General features: G+C 37.4%; 3 protein-coding genes across 7 annotated transcripts; 1 reads left to right on the forward strand and 2 right to left on the reverse strand.

Annotated features, from left to right (window-relative positions):
* Positions 1 to 1866: 1866 nt before the first annotated feature.
* On the forward strand, positions 1867 to 12416 carry LOC135638069 (UTP--glucose-1-phosphate uridylyltransferase-like). Its single transcript, XM_065151020.1, has 21 exons — positions 1867 to 2007; positions 2124 to 2171; positions 2329 to 2420; positions 2531 to 2621; positions 5020 to 5080; positions 5161 to 5238; positions 5325 to 5375; positions 5493 to 5566; positions 6644 to 6716; positions 6858 to 6915; positions 7026 to 7072; positions 7146 to 7211; positions 9797 to 9829; positions 9998 to 10050; positions 10124 to 10199; positions 10304 to 10360; positions 10482 to 10565; positions 10663 to 10761; positions 10837 to 10941; positions 12007 to 12078; positions 12173 to 12416. Exons 1-21 carry the CDS (start codon positions 1949 to 1951, stop codon positions 12197 to 12199), a joined length of 1404 nt encoding a protein of 467 aa, XP_065007092.1. The 5' UTR covers positions 1867 to 1948; the 3' UTR covers positions 12200 to 12416.
* Positions 12417 to 13095: 679 nt separating this feature from the next.
* Positions 13096 to 15425, reverse strand: LOC103978690 (uncharacterized). 2 transcript variants are annotated; one of them, XR_010494724.1, is made up of 3 exons: positions 14178 to 15425; positions 13599 to 13716; positions 13096 to 13477 (listed from the first exon to the last, which is right to left on the reverse strand). XR_010494724.1 is itself a non-coding variant. In XM_065141258.1 (2 exons), exon 1 carries the CDS (start codon positions 15248 to 15250, stop codon positions 14219 to 14221), a length of 1032 nt encoding a protein of 343 aa, XP_064997330.1. In that variant the 5' UTR covers positions 15251 to 15425; the 3' UTR covers positions 13096 to 13716; positions 14178 to 14218. The 2 variants fall into 2 exon arrangements, 1 of the variants encoding a protein (XP_064997330.1); XM_065141258.1 differs by having other exon boundaries at positions 13096 to 13716.
* A 1194-nt stretch (positions 15426 to 16619) lies between these two features.
* On the reverse strand, positions 16620 to 23555 carry LOC135580983 (glutamate receptor 3.1-like). Of its 4 annotated transcripts, none has more exons than XM_065141271.1 (8): positions 22761 to 23555; positions 22611 to 22672; positions 21847 to 22134; positions 20406 to 21754; positions 20052 to 20329; positions 19534 to 19565; positions 19046 to 19452; positions 16620 to 17244 (listed from the first exon to the last, which is right to left on the reverse strand). In XM_065141271.1, exons 1-8 carry the CDS (start codon positions 22790 to 22792, stop codon positions 16822 to 16824), a joined length of 2871 nt encoding a protein of 956 aa, XP_064997343.1. In that variant the 5' UTR covers positions 22793 to 23555; the 3' UTR covers positions 16620 to 16821. The 4 variants fall into 4 exon arrangements, with proteins under 4 accessions (XP_064997343.1, XP_064997352.1, XP_064997348.1 ...); XM_065141280.1 differs by having other exon boundaries at positions 22802 to 23554; XM_065141276.1 differs by having other exon boundaries at positions 22768 to 23554.
* Positions 23556 to 23795: the final 240 nt, after the last annotated feature.

Consider the following 23795-nt stretch of genomic DNA (forward strand, 5'->3'; position numbering starts at 1 on the left):
TTTGCGATATGTGTCCACAAAGGATCAACCAATTTACAATCTTGCTTAGGTTCTATAGGACTTGTAAAAGAGAAATTTGATTAGTTCGAAAATAAGTAGCAGACAAGTCCCGATATCTCGCAAAAATAAAAGCTTTATAATATATAATTTTTTTATAATATAATTTTTTTATTATACTTTTGACTCAATCGTGATCGATATTCAATTCGAGTTTGATAACTATATCATTAATAGGATAACATTGGAAGGTCATACTAAGATCTAATAATAATTGTTGGGATTATCAACGAATTGAATATAGAAGTAAGCTGATCTTTGAAGGGAAAGATTACTTGCGAAGCTAGGAATAACAAAAACTTGGTTTAAGGTTTTAAATATCTCAAGACTTAATTGAATTTGCTGTATTGAGGGTGCCACGAATTGGTCTTCGGCCAAGGTACTTGAGATCCTAAATAACCCATTACTTCTAATACATGGTTAGAAATGACAATAAATAAATAATGAATCATAATCAAAATATCGGAATATTTCATGTGGTAAGCAATTGAGATAATCGAATGATGCACTTTATGAGACTATGAATCCATCCAATGATTGATATGGTTGTATTGAGATACAAATCAATCTTATCAATCTCGTCACCCAATTACTCATCAGATTTGACTTCACATCGATTAAACCTTTTTGTTATAAGGTATATGTCGATAGAAATTGTGAGTCTTGAGGATTGATGTGACTTCATATTATAGAAGGATTGCAACGTCGATTTGGAGATTAGTGTTTTGAGGTTTGATTCTCTTTCTTTGGTGCAAGAGCTTAGACATTTGTTTATGGGCCATATGTAGAGTCAAAATGGGCCCTCTTTGGTCCATATATATATATATATATATATATATATATATATATATATGAATATGATGTGAGTTCAATTTCATAAATTTTATCGGTCTAAATAGATCAAGATTTTGATTTAGTTCATTAAAAAAATATAGTTTTTAATTATTTAATATAAATGAATTGATTAACTGACTCAAACTAATCGGATTGGATCGATTCGATTAAGTAGGTCTGAATTGATTTCGATATGGATTTATTACTTTAATTGAATCAAATCAAAAACTAATTCAATTTAGTTTGATCCATAATAATTCGGTTCAAGCTAGTTTGAATACTACCCCTAACAACAACTTTCATCCTTTTTAGTTGATCAATCAATCGGGCGAATTAGTTGACTGATTTAGATCGATTTATAAGTTGAATTAGTTTTTTAAAAATTTAAATAAAAATTTTAAAAGTATTGGTAAAGACTCATTCTAAAGTTCACTTAATTTTGAAAAATGAACTCTCTAAAATAATAAAAATTTGGATGCATACACAAACTTTTGAATTTTGTATGCATAGATACATGTAAAATTTAAATTTAAAAGGGTAAATAATTTAAATTATTATTTTTAAGGACATAATAATTGTTTTTATTTATTTAATTGTATACTATATTATATTATATTATATTATATTATATTATATTAAGATCACGAGATTGTTTCCTCTTGCGCTTTGTTTGTTCGTAACAGTACACGCATTGCACCACGTCGTAAGTAACACAAAACATGGACATGCATCGTAGTGCTGCTTTCCTGTTACAAGCTGCAACGCTGTTAGGTCCGTCCCCATGGCACGAATCACGACGACCTCGGTGAGCCATCGACGTCCCTTTGATTACTTTGCCACGCCGCTCTGCTCCAGCCACGTGTCCACGTCCGTCATACTCTGCGGACATTCCGTTACCGTTGCAACTGACGGAGACCCTCGCCCCCTCTGTTTGAATATAAATGGAGGCTCGTCATCCCTCGCCTGACCTCAATAGCGCAGTAGTCCGTTGGGTGCCGATCTCGTTTCCACCCCCTTTCCCGATCTCTCTCGATCTTGATCTCGATCCCGTTCCCCAATGGCGGACGTGAAGATCGCGAAGCTCCAAACCGCGATCGCTGCTTTCGATCAGATCAGGTGAACCCGAAGTCGGATTTCTTCTGCTCTTCTTTGATTCATGGATTGAACTGAAACGCGTCGGATCGAATCTGAGAATTTTGATTTCTTTTGTTCTTTCTTCATCTTTATGGCAGCGAAAATGAGAAATCTGGATTCATCAGCCTTGTGTCTCGCCATCTGAGGTAAGATCGAGTACCTAACTCCGATGTTTTCTTACGCATTCTATAGACTGTTGTTCTTGTTTTAATGTGATGGAATATTACTTTCCTGGTTTTTTGGATGTTTTATCTTTTCTGGTGATTGAAATCTTTGTTTCGGGTGGTGTTAATGGGATTGGAGTGGCGAGGCAGAGCAGATCGAGTGGAGTAAGATTCAGACTCCTACTGATGAAGTGGTCGTGCCTTATGATACCCTGGCGTCACATCCGGAAGGTCTATTTTCTTCATTTAGGCGGATCCGAGATGCATTGTTGCCAATTTGTTGATTAGCTACGGTGATTGGAGCTTTTAGCTGTTTTGAATCGTAATGTGGCAAAATGCAGATATCGAGGCAACAAAAACACTTCTCAACAAGCTTGCGGTGCTTAAGCTCAATGGAGGATTGGGAACCACTATGGGTTGCACGGGTCCCAAGTAAGACGACATCAAGAATATTATTGCATCAGTTCTTTACCATTAACAATGAATTTTTTGAACAGCGGTTCTAATAACTTTATTATTAGCATGATGATTACGTCGAACAAATTGATAAATATAAGCAGCCACATCAATTGAAAATTTTGGTCTTTTCCTTACTCGTGGGAATGATCAGAAGTAGCATTTACGGAAACTATTTGGTAAATCATCTTTTTCTTTTATGTTGGCTTATCATTTATGACATCTAAATTAAGTTTTCTTTTTAAAATATGCACCTATTAAGCAAAATACTTTTTTTTTGTTCCTTCTGAATGATCACTGGTAGTATTTATGGAATGTATACCTTTTCGTTTCTTATCGGCTAGAATTTACATAGATCAGCATGTTCTACCGTCATTTATTGATAAATCCTGTTTGTAATTTCTCCTACATATCCAAATTTCAAATTCTTGGGCAACACTTTCATAGTATCTAGTACAGATTCTATCTCTATAGTCATTTGCTAGCCCGAGGTTCAGTAACCATCCATTTTGTTATGTCAAACAATGTCCACAGTATCTGAGCATTGTAGTATCCTTGTGAGAGAGAACCCAGAAACTGGAGTCTCTGGGTGGTACTTTATGCAACCTTCTAAATATATTTGAAGGTTGTGGCAGCCCACAGGCATCATTTTTTGTGCATATGCCTGGGTCGGTGACTCTTTGATCGGTTTGCTTGGTCCAACTTAGTTCACTGATACCTATATATGTGATGTGTCCACATGATTAACTACAAAATAACTACATCAACCTATCAACTGTGGTATTCTATCTTCATTTAGCTGGTACAGGTAGCTGTGTTTTTGAACAAATAAATTTCTTCTTGGTTATTCACTTTTCAGAATCACCTGCATATTTCCATCTCCATCATGTGATGCTCATATAACCCAATTACTCTGACCTTGTGATTTTTTTATATCATTATATCAAACTGAGTACAGGAAATTCGTTAATCATCAGTTTCCCTGATTTTCATTATATGCATGTCTCTCAATTGTTGTGTGACGATTTCTTAACAATCCACATTGTCTAAATGGATCTGGTCATGCACTTCACTTGCTTCTTTTAAGCTGGCCACAGTATTGGCGTGTCAACTCTAGACAGGCCTAAGCATGTTCTTGTTGCATTATCTTTTATCTTGGATGTGTGCTTAATGCAACATGATGATGCATTACAAATAACCAAATAGATTTTGTTATCCTGGTGCTTTCCTCGAATGAATCCGAGGATTAGGATTTCATGCTTTGAGGATTAAAATAAAAAAATTTGGCTGACTGATCATTATTCTGTAGGGTTTTACTGTATCTGTAAAAGATGTAATGTGTCGAGCAATTTCATGCCTAGCTTGTTTTAATGTTTGTGATCCTATTTGCTTATAAGTTAAGTATGCAACTAACTGTGATTTTTTACTGAAGCTACAAGAGATTAAGCTACTCTTGTTGGCCAATAAAGTGAAATGGATTAGTATATCCATCACCAGTGGGATCTGTGACTTATACTGTTCTTTTTGTTAACTATATGTTTGTTTTAGATTTCTATTGCATCTTCTAATGTTCTTCAGCACGATCAGTGTAAGACACATTGTGGTTGCATCATAGTTGCAAGGATCAGTTACCTCCCTTGGAACTGCGATTAGTTTCCTCATTTTGATTTACAATACTTCAACATCCTAGATTTGTGTATTACATGATTAAAAGTATGAATTCAATGCATATCGCTCCCACCAACGTGAGTTCTGGGGAGGGTCCAATGTATCCACCCTTAATATATAGAGGCTATTTGTAAAATGTACATTACATGATTCTGACCACTAAATTTGAGATTCCATTATCATGATTTCATCAATGGTATTTTCTCTAAAAGTTCAAATTAGTTGATACATAAAGTGAATAGTATTCCTATTAAAGATTCCATGTAAGAAAATCTCAAACAGTTAATGTGAAAGCGCCAACAAAATAAAACATTATCTATGAGTTCATAGCTTTCAAGTTTTCTACCATAGGTTTTTTGACTAGGTAAACACCAAGGTAAATTTTTAATATGTCCAAAACATCGTACCTACTGTAGATGTGACATAAATGGTTCAGTGAATATATTCTGACTCAAAAGAATGAATCAACAAAGTTTACCACCTATGAACCATAAACCAACTTAAGTGGCTTAACTTAAAATGCACTCGAGCAGTGCCCTGACCCAAAATATTCACATACCAAATATCATCTTCTTTGATATCACATTGTATCTCAGCTCATTTAAAAGTTTGCACAAACTCTACAAGTCATTGCATGAGGTATATGTTTTTACACCCCTCTCGATGTTATCATGATGATAGTGAAATTGTTCACTTGTAATTACAGATCTGTCATTGAAGTGCGAAATGGATTTACTTTTCTTGACCTAATTGTTATCCAAATAGAGGTAAGGGCAATGTAATGACTTGGTTTTAAATATTTTGCTGTGGTTTGTAATTTTTTTTAACTATAAAAAATCCTTTGCAGTCTCTCAATAAGAAGTATGGATGTGATGTCCCTCTGCTTTTGATGAATTCTTTCAACACTCATGATGATACACTAAAGGTGAGGACAGTTTACCTTATTTAAGATATTTCATTGTTTTAGAAGATCATGGCTAAGTCTAACAGATCATTTGGTTGTTTCTGAAGATCGTGGAGAAATATGCCAACTCAAATATCAAGATTCATACATTTAACCAGGTTTTACCTAAATTGAATTAACAGATCATTCTGAATAGCTATATCAACTACGCAATTCTTGTATGCTATTTTAAGCTGGGAACGGTGTTACCTAACCTGCAATTATTTGATCTATAGAGCCAGTATCCTCGTTTGGTTGTCGAAGATTTTATGCCATTACCAAGCAAAGGCCAGTCTGGCAAGGATGGTTGGTATGTTCTGTTCAAATCTTGTCCAAGAGTTTGTAGATTATAAGCCATGCTCCAAGCATCTTATGTACTTCCATGATGGCTGTGGAGTAAGATAATGTTTGGTTGAGTGCCATGTTAATTAGACAGTTATTTGTTTATTGATCATTTTTCATTCTTTCCTGTCTAGTATTCTACAATCTGTTCATTCTCCGGACCCCTAGGTATCAGGTTTTCCATGAACTTTTATTCTGTGTTTGTTATGCTTTACAGGATGTTTGGGTCAATCAACAACATCTAGTATTCATTCACTGAATTTGCTATTGAATCGATTTTCCAAGTTTGTTATCCCTAGAATATAGTATACACCTAATTCCTTATATTTTCTCAGTAAATTTTTTTACTTGAGCTTATTTCTTTTACCTAATGAAGCTCAATCCTAAATCATAAATTATTGACGATGTCTCAAGTAGAATGAACTGTTCCTTTAGGAAGGGACAGAAAGATTGTTTTGGTCGTTTAAATTGCAAATTAATTGAAAAAAAAAGTTTATGTGGTTCTACAAATGGGAAGTTGATATACTTCTTTGTCTTTTGTGTAAGAAAACTCTTCGTATTTTGTTGTCTTTACTCATTGCAAATAATGAACCAAAGATATAATATGTGCTTCTGTTTCTGGTTTGAGCTGTTAGATAAAGATATCTAGCCTTAATACATGAAGTCAAAGTTGATTTTATGCCTTCTACAGATCAATCATGTGCCTTCTCTTGTGGACTTATATTGATAAAAAAATATTTTTATCAATGAATAAGCATTGCGGAAAGAAGATGGGGTTTACTTTTCAGCTAAAATATTGGTTAAATATATAGACCTGCAGCCCTCCATATTTTTGTATGAAAATTGCTCAGTTGTACTTTAATTTTACTTGCATTCAAGTGAGAATTAATTGGTCAGAAATTTAGATCTTCATTATATAAGACCTTGAAGATGACATTTCTTTACTTTTTATTATGTAGGTTGGCATAAATATCTTTGACATTATTCATTTTTTGGCATAAATTTCTTTGACATCTTTCAGTTTTTGTTCGATATCAATGTGAAGGTACCCTCCTGGCCATGGTGATGTTTTCCCATCTTTGATGAACAGTGGCAAGCTTGATGCCTTGCTATCACAGGTCTGCAATAGTCAGTCAAGACAATGACTTGCTAACTTTTTCAAGTTAATTTTTATTTAAATTTTAAATATTTTACTGACTGTTTTAATTGTATTCAATTTTTTTCTTCTTTTAAATCTTTTAATGATTGATATTCTTCAGGGTAAAGAGTATATTTTTGTTGCAAACTCAGACAACTTGGGTGCTATAGTTGACTTGAGTATCCTTTTAATACCTTGATTATATTTCCTTCATAATTGCTCATTTTATTCTCCAATCTGCTACCAACATATTAATATGAGATATTGTTTCCTTGACCAAATACAACAGAAATTCTGAACCACTTGATTCACAATCAAAATGAATATTGTATGGAGGTATGTGCTTATTTCATTCAATAGAGAATAACACTGAGTTCAGGACATGCACAAAAATTTATACTGTGCTCAGGTGACACCAAAAACTTTGGCTGATGTTAAAGGTGGTACACTTATCTCATACGAAGGAAGGGTTCAGGTATATGAGTTGGACTTTATCCCTTTGACACTTCAGTTTCATATGTTTCATTCAAAGTAAATGGTATATCACATATCATTTACAGATACACTGACTAGTTTAATCAGAACATTATGTTAACCACTGGTATCTGTTCATTTTCTTTTTTGTTGCTGTTGGTTGCTTTATATTTCACAATCAACAAAAGTGTGGAATGAGTTATACTTGCAGTCATCTGTGACAATATTTGGTCTATCAATACTAAAATAAAATTTTGGATTCTTCAGTTATGCATCTGAGGCTACATGGAACGTGTTACTTATATACTAGATGAAATCAAAATAGAAAAGAAAAGGAATAATATACTCATAATGCATGTTTAACTGGAAACAAAATTGTATCAGAAAATTTTATTGTCACAAATTAAAATTTCTTTGTCATCGTTAATTGCAAGCTGTGTACTGTCCACCAAGACCTTGTAATGTATACCCATTTAATTGTGATTATATTTATTAATTTGCAACTTCAATTATCGAGGTGGACTTGTCATGACATCCATGTTTTACACATTTTATGTTGAAGTTTGGAATTTCCTATGTCATTAGATATATCAGACATGTCTGATCATGGGTAATTTTCATGATTATAACAACCAAGGGCTACCATGTTGATTTTTCTGCCTCTGCTTTTGTGTAATTTTAGATTATATTGCTCATTTTAAGACTCTGGCTTGTTTACGTCTATATACCTTTCTATCTGGCTTCGACATTCATCTCTACCTCCTTTTTTGACAGCTTGCAGTATTATTATCTATGGAGCTTACACTCTAATAATGTGAATTTTCATTTCTTTTCTCTTGGCAAGAGTTATGTCCATGGATTTTCCTTTATTCAGTTATCTTGTCTTTCTACACTGAATTTTCTGCACCTCCAAAATTTATCTTGGTGAAACTTCTGATGTTCTCATGTTTCACAATGTTTGGAGACTTTATTTATGATCTGCTGTTGGTCCAACAGCTAGTCTGAGTTTTTGATACTTTTGGTTAGATTTGTTGCTTGCCTAACTGAGTCATCTTTACATTACTCCTTTGAGTCATCTCCTCAAACAAATAAAAATAAAGGGAAATGAAATGATCTATTTGTCTATTGAACCTTCTCAATATTGCACAACTTGTACAGAATATCATCTGTTTAGCTATCTATCCTTGAACAACTAGCATGTCAATATAATGCTCACGGTTTCCGCTTGTGTTTTTTTTTTTTTTCTGAAAAGGGTATTATCTGAATCTAACATATTTAAGATGTCTATTTGGTTGCTGAATGCTAAGTCAAGCAAATATGATGCACTGAAGGCTTGATATATTTAGTTGCATATTTCTCTTTGCCCAAAAAATTAAAATGTTTTGAGTAGAAGATATAGTGTATTTGTTATTAATGTCATATGCTAAAATTAAGATTGAGAAATTAGGATTAATTATATATTACTCCTTGTAGTTATACCTCTTTAGCATTCTGATTCCTATATTTAAAAAATTTATATTTGAATCCTTATAGTTATGAAAGTAAAACATCTAATTTCATTTATCCTAACACTATCAATTTTACCGACGGAAGCACGAAAATGATGGGCAAAAAGATAATTTTAATATTTTAATTATATTTTCGATGGTGGCAGGCGACGCCACCGTTAGGGGCCTCGGGTGCTGTTGTGGAGGAAGAGCAATGGCGAGAGGTCAAGCAAAGAGAGAGAATGAAGAGGATGATGCAAATGCCGATGCTTTGACGTCGGCGTCACAACGATATAAGGAAGGGCGACATCACTTTGATGCAGATGCAGATGTCGAGCGTCGGCATCTGTGTTGTCCTCTTCCTCCTCTCACTTTGCCTCACTTTTTATTGCCACTCTCCCTCCTCATCCACAACAACCACTCGTGACTCCTAGCAGTGTTGTTGTCTAGCACCACCGAAAACATAATTGAGATATTAAAATTATCCTTTTGCCCATTGTTTTTGTGTTTCCGTCGATAAAATTGACAGTGTGAGGTCATAAATATAAGAATTGTAATGTAAATTTTTGAAGTATAGAGACCAAGAAGGTCTATAGGGGGTAATTTGTAATTAGCTCGATAAATTATTATGGTGGTTGGTCTTCATATAATATTGTTGGCAATTAAAACCCCCTTCAGAAAATTATGGTCCTTGTTCAAGTCCTATTTTTACACAGCATAGCTACAGCCTTCAACATTTAATTCTTGTAAGTCATTGTAACAGGAACGCAGCATGGTTCATGATTGCAATCTTTTGAATTTTGATAGTCCATTGTGCAATTAATAATTTGAATGCAAGCAAATATTTTGATTGTTATTTGACAACTTGTTGCATGCTTGTAATGTGAGTTTTTACCTTTATTCAATGTCATAGATAGTTGTGTCAATGTATATCAAGAACCATGTTGAAACATTGGCTTATACATGTGCTATCTCTCGAAGAAGGTCTGCATTAGTTATGCCTTGTACATCTTCTCTGGATGTAAATTAGTGCTATGGAACTCCTTGTTGTACTTTCTATTCCTGTCTAATCTTTCTTTTCCTCCATTATGAATTGCAGCTTCTCGAGATTGCACAAGTTCCTGATGCTCATGTGAGTTACAACTTACAACATGAGATTCAGTGCCATCTTAAGTGCATTGCAAAACAAAGTTGTTCTTGTTTTATGTGCCAGAAAATGCATTTCTTCCTGAAATTTCATTAGATGTGATGTAGCTAGATGACTGATTTACCCATTATGTGGCTTTTCCCATATTGTTAGGTGAGTGAATTCAAGTCAATTGAAAAATTCAAAATCTTCAATACAAACAACCTGTAAGTACTTGTCTATGTCTGACATTATGAATTACGAGTCCTGTTTCTTTGTTCTAAACATTCATGATTACAGATGGGTGAACTTGAAGGCCATTAAACGGCTTGTTGAAGCTAATGCACTTAAAATGGAGATTATTCCAAACCCCAAGGTAATGACCTGAAGAAACTATTTGTTTTCACTGCCTCTTTGTTTTGGTGCTTTTCTTGTCTATCTCACAGCACAAAATTAAGTTGAGCTAGCAATGTCATGTAGGAAGTAGATGGCGTGAAAGTTCTTCAATTGGAAACTGCAGCTGGTGCAGCAATTCGAGTAATTATTAGACTGATTATATACTTTTTAGTATTTTGTCTTGTAGTTAACAATTCTTTACATCTTGCAAAAAGAAAACAATTCGTTGCATCATAAACATCTCAAATTTTGCTTGAAACAGTTTTTTGACCATGCTATTGGCATCAATGTTCCTCGGTCTAGGTTTCTTCCAGTGAAGGCAACCTCAGATTTGCTGCTAGTACAGGTTCAAGTCAAACCATCTGACCTTTGAAGAACACATGGGTATTAAGAGTTTTTGTTTTGTTTTCACTACAATACTTAATGTTTCCTTTTTCTTGCAGTCTGATCTATATACTCTGGTTGATGGCTTTGTTATTCGAAATAAAGCCAGAACAAATCTCGCAAATCCTTCAATTGAACTCGGGCCTGAATTTAAGAAGGTGAGTTCATGAATCAAAATGATTTTAGTCAGCTATTTGAATCCAAATATTTAACAATTATTCCCCTACTTGTAGGTTGCCAGCTTCCTTGGTCATTTCAAATCAATACCCAGCATTGTGGAGCTTGATAGCTTAAAGGTTTCTGGTGATGTTTGGTTTGGTGCAGGAATAGTACTGAAGGTATTCATTCTGTTTTAGCTTGTTTATCAGCTTTTTGTTACTTGATATGTTGTGTTCTCTCTCTTTTTCTGTTAATAAGCTATAGGGTATGTAATTTATTTTTGCTATGTCAAGCAATTATTGTTAGGATAGGTATTGACAGTAAGCTACATTATACATTTATATTTGCTAATTTAAATATTATGAAGCAAACCAGATATACACCTTCAAGGCTGCAACTACAAATGGCATTAATCACATAACTTGCATTATCGATCTCCTAATGGCATTAATCTTTTTAAGTGAATTATTTGACAATATTCATTTTTATCACTCTTATTTTACCATTGAATATCTCTATATTACCGGCAACATAGACGTCCTAAACAAATACTGCTGAAGTTATGCAAAACAATTAGGAAAAATTATAGTTTTCCACTATAAAGCAAGGTATATAATACCGTATCGTACCGTTGTTTCGAGGTTGACTCGGTACGGTACGGTACCGGTGTATCGAGCGGTACACTAGGACGTACCGAACGGTATACCAGGGTTTATCGAGCGATTTCCTCTTACTGTAACACTGTAGCATGGTCCGTTCGATAGCGAGCGATCTACGTACTGATATGCCGTCGGACTGGTACATACCGCCCGTATCAGATGATACCATTCGAAATTACATGCTATAAAGTACCATCGGATCCTATATACTCCCCAAGAAACACAAATAACTTGTATACCACTGCAAAATTTAGCAATACTCTCCATGCCTCATAACAATTTCCAATAATGGTCATATGGAGAGTCGTTTTAGTCATTTGGCTATGTGAGTTCGTGACAACTGTTGTCATCTATCAAAATGAAACCAATTTCAGCAATATCTTAGAGCGTAACTCCTGTATTCTATTGTGGAACTTCTTTTTTGCTTCTTTTTCTGCAAGTAAATGCTGAACTTTTTCCATCCTCCTCAAGTTCTCATGCTATCATCTCCTGATCTGATATCAAGTACTGCACTTGCAATTATCAAACTTTTGTCTTTCTCCATTGTCCTCACCTAATCAATGTCCTTTTTTTATGTTGGTGAAGGGCAATGTGAGTATCACCGCAAAATCTGGAGTAAAGCTGGAGATTCCTGACGGAGCTGTTCTTGAGAATAAGGTAAATCAAAACATACTTGGTTGGACTTTATTATTCCATTTTAGTGCTTAACTCCAAAGTGTATTAGTGACAATGTTCTTTGTTGCTTGTTTAGGTGATCAACGGCCCTGAAGATATCTGAGCATATTCATGACGTTTTGGTGGTTCAATTTGCAGGAGTCCACGAGAGGTTTTGACCCTCAAATTTTGAGCACTTCATTGTTCTGTTTATGTGTCACACTATTAACTTAAAAGAACAATGTCTCTTGCACTAATAATGTTTTTTCTCCCCAAGAAACGAAACATTGAGTGAGGTTTCATCCCTTTTTACCCATGGCTTGTCATTTTCTTTTGCTTTTTCAATGTAAATCACAATCTAGCCAATAACTACATTCATGATGGTCGAGGAAACATGATTGTAGCAGATAAACGAAGGAACTGATCTCTATTTTTTGATGGCGCTGGTGTTGCCTAGTGTTTGATATGAATCTATTCTTCCTCTTAGATTTGGTTAGTTTAGATGGTAAAAACTCAATTACCGGATAGCAAGCTCTTGTGATCATTTTTCTTTTTTGACTCAGTGTCATATCCTTCATCTTCTGAGTAATTGTGGACATCAATCGTTTTGGTTTGCAACTACCTTTATTGTTCAGGTATTTAACCATTCTGACATTCATAGAATCTGCAAATCACAAAAACAATAATAATAATAATAACAATAATAACAAAGAAGGAAGGAAGCATCAATTCTACCAGTTGGTGAATGGGTGGTGATCATTACAACAGAAAAAGGAGAATTTGATGAAAGGGATGAGGTAAGGGAAAAGAGGGGCTTTGGGTTTCAGCATTAGAAGAAACCATGAACATGACCAATCTGACAGATTTGTCATTTAGATACTAAGTTGCCCTCAACAACAAGTGAAAGAGAATTTAAATTTGAGGTTATTTAAGACATTCCAAGGAATTAAACTTGACCAAAGAAGCATCATGATAGTATTTAGAGATTCGAAATCTTCAAAAAGCATGACAAACACACCATTGATTAAGATATATTTTCTTAATTTTTCTTAGTAACCTAATAAAAAATAAAGAAATTTAACCAACTGGGGTATCATAATGACAGGTCCAAAGCATTCCCCCCACTGGGAACATTACATTGGCAAATCTAAAAGATTAGGAGCAAGCAACCTTGTCAATCCACATCATCATACAATAATAGATGGACTAGAATCATCTTGTACCTCTCCTGTCCTCTTCCAGTAATGAATCAAACATCTGGTGACCGATTGTCATTTGCTGCAAGAGAAAAACTGTGCCAGACAAATAAATTTTCCAGCTGCTTTACATCTATCTACCTCCATACAAAACCGGCAATCCAACACAAATACAACAATGGAGATCTCTGCTGAATCATCCTCAACTGCAACAGTGACCAACACAAGACCATCAAATGAGTGAGTGAGCCAAAGTGGCTTCCCTTTTCCTGAAACCTGAAATATCACCATGCTTCATGCACAAAAAGATTCCAAGTCTATCATTACCTGCATTCTTCCCATGAAATACATGAGTATGTTCAAATCACATCACCTGTGCATTTTTGAATTCAACCTTCTTCTTTTCCTTTTCTGAGAATTCAATCTTCAAATACAACCCATTATCCTGCAATTCAGAAAGATCTATGGTTTAGTTTTATGTCAACAGGAAACCATCCATTTGATGGACTTCAAGTTCCTAAAAAACAAATTAGTAATTATATAACAGCTTATCAATCTAACACCTCTTATTTAGATCAAACAACAAAGAAAATGATAAAACAACATAACAATAAGAAAAATAAGGATGAACCATTGAAGAACCTGATCATCTTCAATTATAGGCTACTACTACATTTGGTTGCTTCTATAATCAAATCCAAATTGGTCGAAAAGGAAAAAAGATATATCAGAAACATAGAATAGGAACCAATTCTCTGATCCTGGTAGTCACATAGTTTCCTTATGATTCCATAGTTACTACATATTAGTCTACTTGGCATCCGAGTGCTTATCATTCTACACATAAACTAAAAGCATCAAAAGAAGACTTCACATGAAAAACTAGTGTATGTACACAACAAGAACCATTTTCACCCCTTCCCTTCCATGTCCTCCACCATCATCTCTCACTCGCGCATCGGGATGCCGGCACTCTCATCACAGTCTTCAGCAATCCTGTCGGAACACACATCCCCGCCCTCCTCGTTCTCTGAAGCCTCCTCATTAGTGCTCCTGTTTTCATTCCTGACGTCCCTATTGTTACCATCGCCGCTATCCTTATGGTGTTCCTCCCCGAGGTGGCACCTAGCCTCCAGCAATTGCAGCCTCCTCCTGAGGTCTCCCATCTCCCTCTCCATCAGGAAAAGCCTCTCCTTTAGCATAAAGTTCTCTTCCTCCAGCCTCGCAATGTGAGTGTCCTGGTTATCCACCCTGTTCTCCAGCAAACAGGCAGTGGCGCCCGACCCGTGTTCCTCCCCGGGGTACACCATCTCGAACCGGCTCACATCATGGTCCAGACGCCGCTCGACTTCTTGGTGCTGCTGATCCAGGTACTGGTCAACATCGCTGTCGCTCGACACTTCGTCGAGCTCGTCCTCCTCCTCCCCGCCTCCCGCCCGGATCTCGTAGCCGTTGGGCGAGCGGAGCCGGATCAGGCCCTTCATCGAACCGTACCCGTCGACGCCCCACTCCTCCTTGGCCATGTCGACGAGGCCCTCACGGGTCGGAGAGAAGCTGGGCGTCGGGAGGATCGTCGGCGTAACTGGGCACGGCGACACCAACGATGCGATCCCGCCGGCCTTCTTGGCGCGCATGATGAAGGAGGTCGTGTTCCGGGGAGCGAAAGGGGCAAAGCGCACGAACTTCTTCTTGGGATAGAACCTTCGGGCCTTGGCGCGGTTCTGGAACTGGTGCTCGCCGAGGCCGAGGGGGTTGTAGCCGGAGACGCCGCCGCCAGCCGGGCCGACGACTCCCCCGTCAGCCTTCTTCCGCTTGTCGGCGACCTTCTTCCCCTTCCAGTTCATCCGGCTCGGTTTACCACCCCCAGCGCCGGCAGCGAACAGCGGCGGACGGGGCAGGGGCGGGAAGCCCATCGGATCATCCGCCGGAGGCGGCCAGATTCCGAAGCCCCGGTTCATCATCTGGGACGGATCATTCATCGGTTCCTCCGCCAGAAATCAACAAGAAACACCAGAATCCCCACGAAATCGAATCAAATTCCACAAGAATACGGATCGCCACCAAACCCTAACCCTAATCCGCGAGCTTATGGATCCCAGCCCTAACGCCAGATGGCGAAGCGGATCGGATTCGTTCTCCGGTTCTGTTTTGGTTTAATTTGTATTGGGGTACGTCTCGGAGCCTATTTATATCAAAGAGTGCAGGTGTGTTGGAACTCCGGAACATCTCGGTGATCTCGCAAATGGGGATCGTACGGCTGTGGTTCGTGTCGGGGGAGACGTACGTGCGGTCAGGATCGCCGTTCGAAAATAATTTGCAGTAATTATTCTCCCCGTGCTGTCTCACGCAACACAAGACGATTATTTCTCGCCACCCACCCACGTACCTCGTGGATGGTGGCGGACCCCACACGGGACAGCGGCTCTTCTCGCTTCCCTCCTCCTGGTCAAAAGATGGGTACCGCAGGTGCACGTATTCTAACCCCGTTCACTAAATAGATCTATCATTTAAATCTTAAAAAAAAATATTCTTATTTTTTTTCTACTATTATGGATAGTTAAAATTTATAATGGCATTTAAATGTTTTTTATTATAGCGTTAGAAAGGGAGAAAATCATATTATTATGTTGTAAAAAAATATTTTAACATATTATTCATTATTTTAGTATAATACATATATTTTTTATTAAATCATATTAAACCGACGGTCGGGCAGCATAAGGAAAATATGTCATAGTGTGCATGTAGGTATTAGCATATACATGTACTATACTCAATATGTCTTTAGTCATACTAAAATTAGGTCAATATATAACCAACCATAGGTATATAAATATACTAAATCTAAATGTTTTGGTCCATCTTGCAAAGGTTAAATGGAGTCAAAGAGAGATTAAAATTTTGTTTTTAATATGGATATAGGCAAAAACTTTGGAATCACATAAATCTTGCATTTACTATTTAATGATTTATGTTTAATTATTCTTTTAATTTCGATTTTTTCTCCCAACAAAGTTGTATCAATGAACAAATTACTTTAAATTTACTTGTTATCAAATGATCTAATATTAAAAAAAAAAGAATGATTAAAGACTCTGTAAATTAAGATTTTGGGTCAAATGGTGTTACTGATATATTTATGGACCACTGAAGAAAAAATTTTGATGTGGACTTTTTATTGCATTTACTCTATCTTCAGTTTCTGCTCACCTGAGTCTTATGTTTTCTTCTAATTCACAAGACAACCAGAAAAGTCTGTGTTTCACATTCAATTTCAAGATCAAAGAACAATTTGAGCTCTGGAAGCCACATTGGAACATGAGATTTTGGATTACAGACAACAAAAGGTACAGAAAATGAAACTTCAAAGTGTTACTGATATTAACAATTGGATACAAGGTTTGAATTTGAGAGGTGGTGACATTTATGATTCATTTTCACAAGTAAACCTTTATGAAAGGGAAATAGAATCTGCACAGTCATACGTAAGACGCTATGTTGGGAGTAGCTTCCAGCATGCGGTCACAGGTTGGTAGCACACACACCAGCCTTAAGCTTCAACATCAACAGTGGCATTGATGGTTGGCTTCTGCATTTCTCCTTGCTTGGATCGGCTCCTGACATCTTCTTCCTTGCCGCTAGCAAACGAGAAGAACTTCTGAAGGCTGAATCCTGATCGAGGCGTTTGGCCGCTGGAAGAGTCATGTTTGTCCACTGGAGCATGCTTCATATACTGGCGTAACACAAGAATCAAGTATATGAGGAGAGCCAAGAAGCATGACGTTCCACATATGAGAAACAATCCCCAGAAGCTGCTAAGTTGAAGCCTTTGAGAGTCAATTTCATCAGTTTCGGATATGCAAGCAGCTCTTGTTAACCATTTGTCATGGATCCTCTGGAGATCTCCATTCTCGGATAAGGTAAGTATCGCAGTTGACATGTCAACAGCTAATGGAGAGTCCCTTGGGAACACCTAAATCGGAAATGAAAGGCTTGTGAAGAAACAAAGGGGGAATAGCTAAAGAAACATTTATGAACAAGAGGACTAGCTATCATAATTTTTCAGATATGATATGGTGAAACTAAGTGGAGCAGCAGGTAATAAAAGTAATTTTCTAGGCTGACGAAATGACAAATTTCAGGTTACTGCAGCTTAACTCAGTGGTTAACTCAATTCCAGTAAGCGCAGTGGCATCAGGGATCAATTGACCAAACTTTTATAGTTGACTTTGAACATCTATGATAGCACCTCTAGAACTATCAAAACTTGAATACAATGGAATAATAACTTTCCTATCTAAGATAGTACCTGAAGTTGGATGCATTATCATCAAAACAAAAAAATAGGGTTAACTTTTGAAAATGGAAGTAATGGACATTAAAAATGATGATAAAATTTTATTCCAAAACAGGCCTATTTCATGCTAACTTAACTAAAACTTGAACATAAGCTAAGACTGTCTACAAGTTCTCCAACAACCAACAAACCCCCAAAATTTATCCTAAAATTTACCGTTACCTTAAACATTTCTTCAGTTTCAACAGCAAGAATTCTAACTTCTATGATTTGACAAATCCTCTTCCACCATAGTTACATAATATTTTCCAAAATTTCTAAGTTTTAGCAAATATAAGGAAAAGTAAGGATAACCACTTAGATGTTAGTTTGTAGCACACAAACTCCTGGGTTTGGGAATTCACCACCTTTCTTATTTGAATTGCACATACCCTGAGGATCTTTTGCATGCAACAGACCAATATCTAAAGGATATATAACAAATATGAAGTATACTAAATTGTACAGGTAAAAGTAGATCTTTGCAAAGGTAATCTAGACAAAGAAAAGCTTCCAAAATTGTATTATCTCCATCTGGTTTCAGAAAATGTATTTTATACTGTCATTGGCGGTATCCCACATAACAAGAAAAAACTGTCCTGAATCAGCGAACCAAATTACAAATAAACATTAAGGCTTCATATCACATACTCTTCATTTTTTGCATGTTCAAAATTCTAAAATACAATTTAGGCAATATTTGAAAGGATAACAAATCAAATATGAAAAGTTTAGAGCATATCTCTAGAACCTCCTTGTAACTTAAGTTTTTAGTGTATAGAAGAAGCCAAACAAATTTTAAAACATAAAATTTTATTTTTTGGAACTGACAACATATTTGATTTGAAATTTCATAAGTTCAATGAACTCTCAACTTATCAAAGCGAAAAACAAGTTTCGAGGGTTATACATATAGTCAAAGAGACAACAATATTGGAAGGTTATGCTCGAATATTTCACTGGTATACTTAGACATTAAACATTAAGATAGAGATTTGACCAAGCAGACCTGAACATCCTCTGCTTCCCAGAACCCTGTTGAGATTTTGAATAAAGCTGTTCCCTGTTTTTTCCAATCAATTAATTCTCTCATTTTCAGCTTGCATAAAAAAATCATATTATGCAGCTGAAACATTCATGCTTGTCTTTCTTTGAACAAGGCGTTTATCCTAATTTTTCATGCGAAAATAATAAATTTAGATGCATGATACAAGTCATTCTCTTCTACATAGATGTAGATTTTATGTTTTTAAGTCCAATTTTCCCTTAGAAGCCTTAAATATCTTTTCACACTGCCTACCAAGATAATATTAAGCTGATAGAAATCATTCAATGTTGAGAAGGTAAGGAATGATTTTTCTTGCTCTCTATGGAATGAAGATGATAAAAGACAGATATGTGACCATAAAAAAATTCAATAACTATCAAAGGTACTTACAAAGCCCCAGCCACTTTTGGTAAATTCTGAACCAATAATCGCAAAATTGCAATTTGTCGATAAGAAGAGCTCAACATAGGCACGCTCATCTACGATGGCAGCAACACCCCCATTGTCAGGCCCCAGTTCAAGAGCTTTTTCATACTCTTCTCGTGATCCAAGGGCTTTAAGCCTGGATCTTGGAATGCTGAGCTCCTCAACCATATAATTTTCAGCAAATGAACCTACTTGAAACCCTATACGTTCATCACTAGCTTTCAAGCTGTCAATTCCTTTTATAGGAGACGAGAGTTGTTGCACTGTTAGGATTGATGTCAAGCTTGCAGTGTAGCTAGACTGGATAATCAGAACCACAAAAAGCCATATTATTAGCACTCCTCGTCCTAGAGTGGTCACGGTGTTCTCTCCTGAGGGAAAGGAATGCCAATTTCTATGAGTTAAGCTGTAAATATAATTCTTGAGTTGGAAGAAAGAAGGATAATACTCACTATGTGCAAAAAACAAAGTTGAAAAGCTGAACCTGCAATGGACCAGTATCAAATTAGAAAGGAAAGTATTAAAAAAAACAAGTACATCAACAATATAATCATCTTACCCATGTCTCAAAATTAATTGCAAGTACGACGTGCAAAGAAATGACCATCTTTACTCATATACACCACTCTATACTTTGTTGTGCCAACTTTTGATACATAATACAAAGCCAGCAATATCACATGAGATTCTGTGCAATTACCTAGACATTTTCTTATATAGTGATTACAGAATTGTAGAATTCACATCGATGTGCTTTGTGATGCTATATTGTTCAGCTCCCATATTCTAACAAGGAAAAGAAGGACAATAATGATTGATGAAACCAGTAACATAATAACTCACTTGCATTTAAAAATTAAATCAAACTGGTCATTTTCCACAAAAGTGTAGATTATCCTGTAAAAGTTCATTTGCTTATCAGGGTCCATTCGGACATATGTGTTTAGATTTCATTTATTCTATAGCTTACCAGAAGACTGTAGCTACTTGTTGTCGTGGTGGACCACGAAATTCATCATTCATCCTGTGCTCAAGGATCCACACCACAGATCCTATTACCATAAAGAAGAAGCCTGTGACACACCACATCTCCAGAGTAAAAGGCTGCAAGAATGCCCAAGCACTCGATTTGTATTTTCTAATGGGGGCTAGAATAACAAGCCCAGACTCGATGTATGGCTGTGTAAAATCAACAATCTTTGTGCGATTAGTAACAATGGCGATGTCACCTACGGCAGCATCAAATACCTAAAAAGAGGGAAAATGATCAGAATTAGTGAAATAAACTTAGTCATTATAGGACATATCTTTCCATGGAACTTACCCCTGTAGCAACCATATTCACAAGTTCACCGTAACTAGGATTAGCATGACCATTGCCAAATGGTATCAGCTTAAAAGGAACAGCGTAGGGCAGTAAGTTGACAGCAGCAGTAAACACATCAATGCAGTAACCCTTGACAATGCCTGTATGTGGTGATTTTGAGACAAATTCCTGATAACTGACTCTGTTTGGGACAACAATCTTCAGCTCTTTACCATTGTTAGGGAAGACCCATCCTCGAGGCTTTGTTGTTGTTTCCCCAGGCCAGATGACACTGTAGAGCAGATCATTTGCAGGGGAAGCATTAGCCGGCTTCGAATATAGGGTTTCAGGAGGCACAATTGATAACCCAGAGTAGTTGGACCAATAACCAATAGTTCTTGACCCTGTTCCAATTACATTTATGATATCATATGCAGGATGAATGAGATTTCCATCGGAATCATACCGAAGCACTCCAGTTAGACCTGCAAAATTTGTGTTTTGGACCTTTTCCAGAAGAAGTTGCCCTCCATTAAAGACACTCATTGCCTCAAGGTGAAGAGTCCCTCCCTGTACATCATGCAATTTTGAATCATTAGAGAATGAAATGATTCCGCCGTCATCAAAGAAGGCATCAATTGCTTTAGCCAACATCCACACAGTATCATAAGCATATAAACCATATGAGTGAAGCCGAAAGTTTCCATCATCCTCTTCTTTGGTCAAGTTGCTCCACCTAGAAACGAAGTTACTCTTCCTCTTTGAATCAGCTGTGTGCTGACGCAGTGTAAGAACCCCTTGCATTGTGTCCATTGTATCAGGGGCAAGGGGGGCTTTAGAATCCAGCAGAGAAGAAAGCCAGTCTGTTGCAATCCAAACATACCCATTCGTCATCATGTCAAGATAATGTGCCACAGAAAGAATCATGGGACCATAATCTTGATTCGAATGCAAGACGATTACACGAGACTCCATCAATGCAACCTTGACCAGTAAATCTGTGACATCACTCCTTGTGGCTACAGGCGACAGCCGCGCTTTGTAAGATAACATGCAGCGCCTCTCTGCAAGTTTATCGCCTAATGCAGCTACTCCATTCCTACCATTGTCATCATCAACGTAGATGGCAATCACCTGTCTCCACTGGTAATAGTCTACTATCTTAGCAATGGCGGCCATCTGAAACAGATCGCTTTGTGAGGTCCGAACAAAGTAAGGGTACTCGAGCGCAGTAAGAGTTGGATCTGTTGCTGAGAACGAGAGCAAAGGGACATGGAGCTCGTTGGCAAGATGGGAAATGACATGAGCAATGGTCGAACACTGTGGCCCAACTATCGCAACAGTATCAGTCTCCATAAATTGCAGAGCTGATACATGAAATTGGATGCACAACCATTACGTGAAGCTAGCTAGTAAACCAAGATTCAGTAGCAAAAGGAAGATAGATGAGGTCTGTAACCTTCTATCATGCCGAAGAACCCGCTGCAGTTGGTATTCCTCATCGTGATATCCAACCTTGTGCCTCGAAGAACAGTTGGGTCGGAGTTGACATCCTGCTTTGCGGCATCAATGGCGACCTTTGCGACTCTTCCAATGGTCGAGTTGAACGTGAAAATAGCCCCAACGTGCACAACGGCGGGCCTCGAAGAGACGCTCCTTGTTGCACCGCTGGTGATCGAGAAAAGGCAAAAGAAGAGAGGAAACAGAGCCAACATCATGTCGATGCAACGACTGCTGCTTCTCAAAGCTGAAACACACCACAACTTCTCTGAGCAAGGAAGATAAGCAAAACCACTCAACAGATTAAGCAATTCAATCATATATCAGAAAACTGCTTCGATAGAAGATATGGTGCTGAAGTACAACCCACTCGAGTATCTCAAGATAAAGGGCCAAAGAGACAAATTTCACGATGCGGAAACCGATAAACCCACCATATTTGTAAGAAGATCGAAGACAAAACCAAATCTTCTTAATGGGAAAATATATCGACATCATAAAACATCCAAAAAGGTCAGCTTTATAAGACAAAACTAAAGAAAAATGAAGCAAAACCAGCATAACTAAACCTCAAGAAGGGCGTTTCAGCTCAACTCAAACCAAACTTCTTTCCATGCAGCAAAAAGAAAGTCATTCAGGGACGGAATCCATCCTCGCAAGCCCAAGACAGACTGTTCTTAGTGGAAAGAAAAGGTTGGACAGAAGCAGAGCAGCTGTGCTTACCGGTTTTGCTGTGAACTGTTACGGCTTTATGCTCCACAGAGTTTCCCGTCGGCTCGATTCTTCTGCGTGACAAAATGCGAGAACTTTATAGGAGGGAAAAGAGTGTTACTGTATAGTAATTGATATGGACAAGAGCAGAAGCTGCAGCACTGTGAACCGGGGCAGTCTTTTTGAGGCTCCATGGGCCCAACCTGAGGTCGAACACTTGGTAGGCGCCTGTCGAGGGAGTCACTGATGAAGAGGTGCTGGCATGGGTTGCGGTCTTATATAAGAAGCGATCGGACGAAGGATGTCTCTTCAAAGGAAAATTATCAGAACAAGAAAGGGATCATATCCCCGGAGCACAACACCTCCTTTTGGGATGCCATATTTCGGTCTCTGCTTGTTCATATCGGTACTCCTCGGTGCTTCTCCTCGTGTATTGGACTTCGCTGTCATGTGAACTGGATCTATTCCACCCTACGAAGCTACGCAAAATCTCGCCCTACCGTGTTCTTCCCACGTCATGAATACTTTGCACACCGCACGACGCTCAAGATCAGATTTTGACGCCAAAGCTCTACCGAAGAACCAAACAAGCTCTTGCAACCCGGGAATCAATCGACGTCGTGCAATCTGCGGGGGAATGCATCGAGTTGCTTGGTGGAGCTCCTGCCAACCTCAACAGAAGCAAAACGTGACGGATTTTGGCTGACGCCAACGGATTCACACCTATCTCAATAACATGGCACCGGAGAACGCAAAGCTTCTACATTTGTGGAAGGTAATGAGGTGGTAGTGTCATCATATGTTGTTTCTTATGGTTTCTTCCACGGTTGTACGAGCAGTGACCAGCCATTAATGGCCACTTGCAGCATGAACAATCATGAGACCAGAATTGCTTGCAGAAAAGAAGTCCTCGCCATGACCAAATACTACTATTCTCACCTCGTGAGTTGCATCACTACAAGGATCAGATGGAATAGGAATCTGCAGCAAGAAAACAGGGACTGTCAGCTCTGATGCATTGATTAGCATCTGATACTGTCTTCCACTACACAAATTATAGGAAGGAATTCCTTTTCACCTCTCTTAGCTCTCCAAAATTTCTTAACAATTATATATAAAAAAAGGATTTTTTTTCACAAAATTCAAAATGAGAAATAAAAGACATAATGGATAATAAAAAAGAGATCAAAATAGTTG

The sequence above is a fragment of the Musa acuminata genome, chromosome BXJ1-3 (genome assembly GCF_036884655.1).
Source record: "Musa acuminata AAA Group cultivar baxijiao chromosome BXJ1-3, Cavendish_Baxijiao_AAA, whole genome shotgun sequence".
Taxonomy (NCBI): domain Eukaryota; kingdom Viridiplantae; phylum Streptophyta; class Magnoliopsida; order Zingiberales; family Musaceae; genus Musa; species Musa acuminata.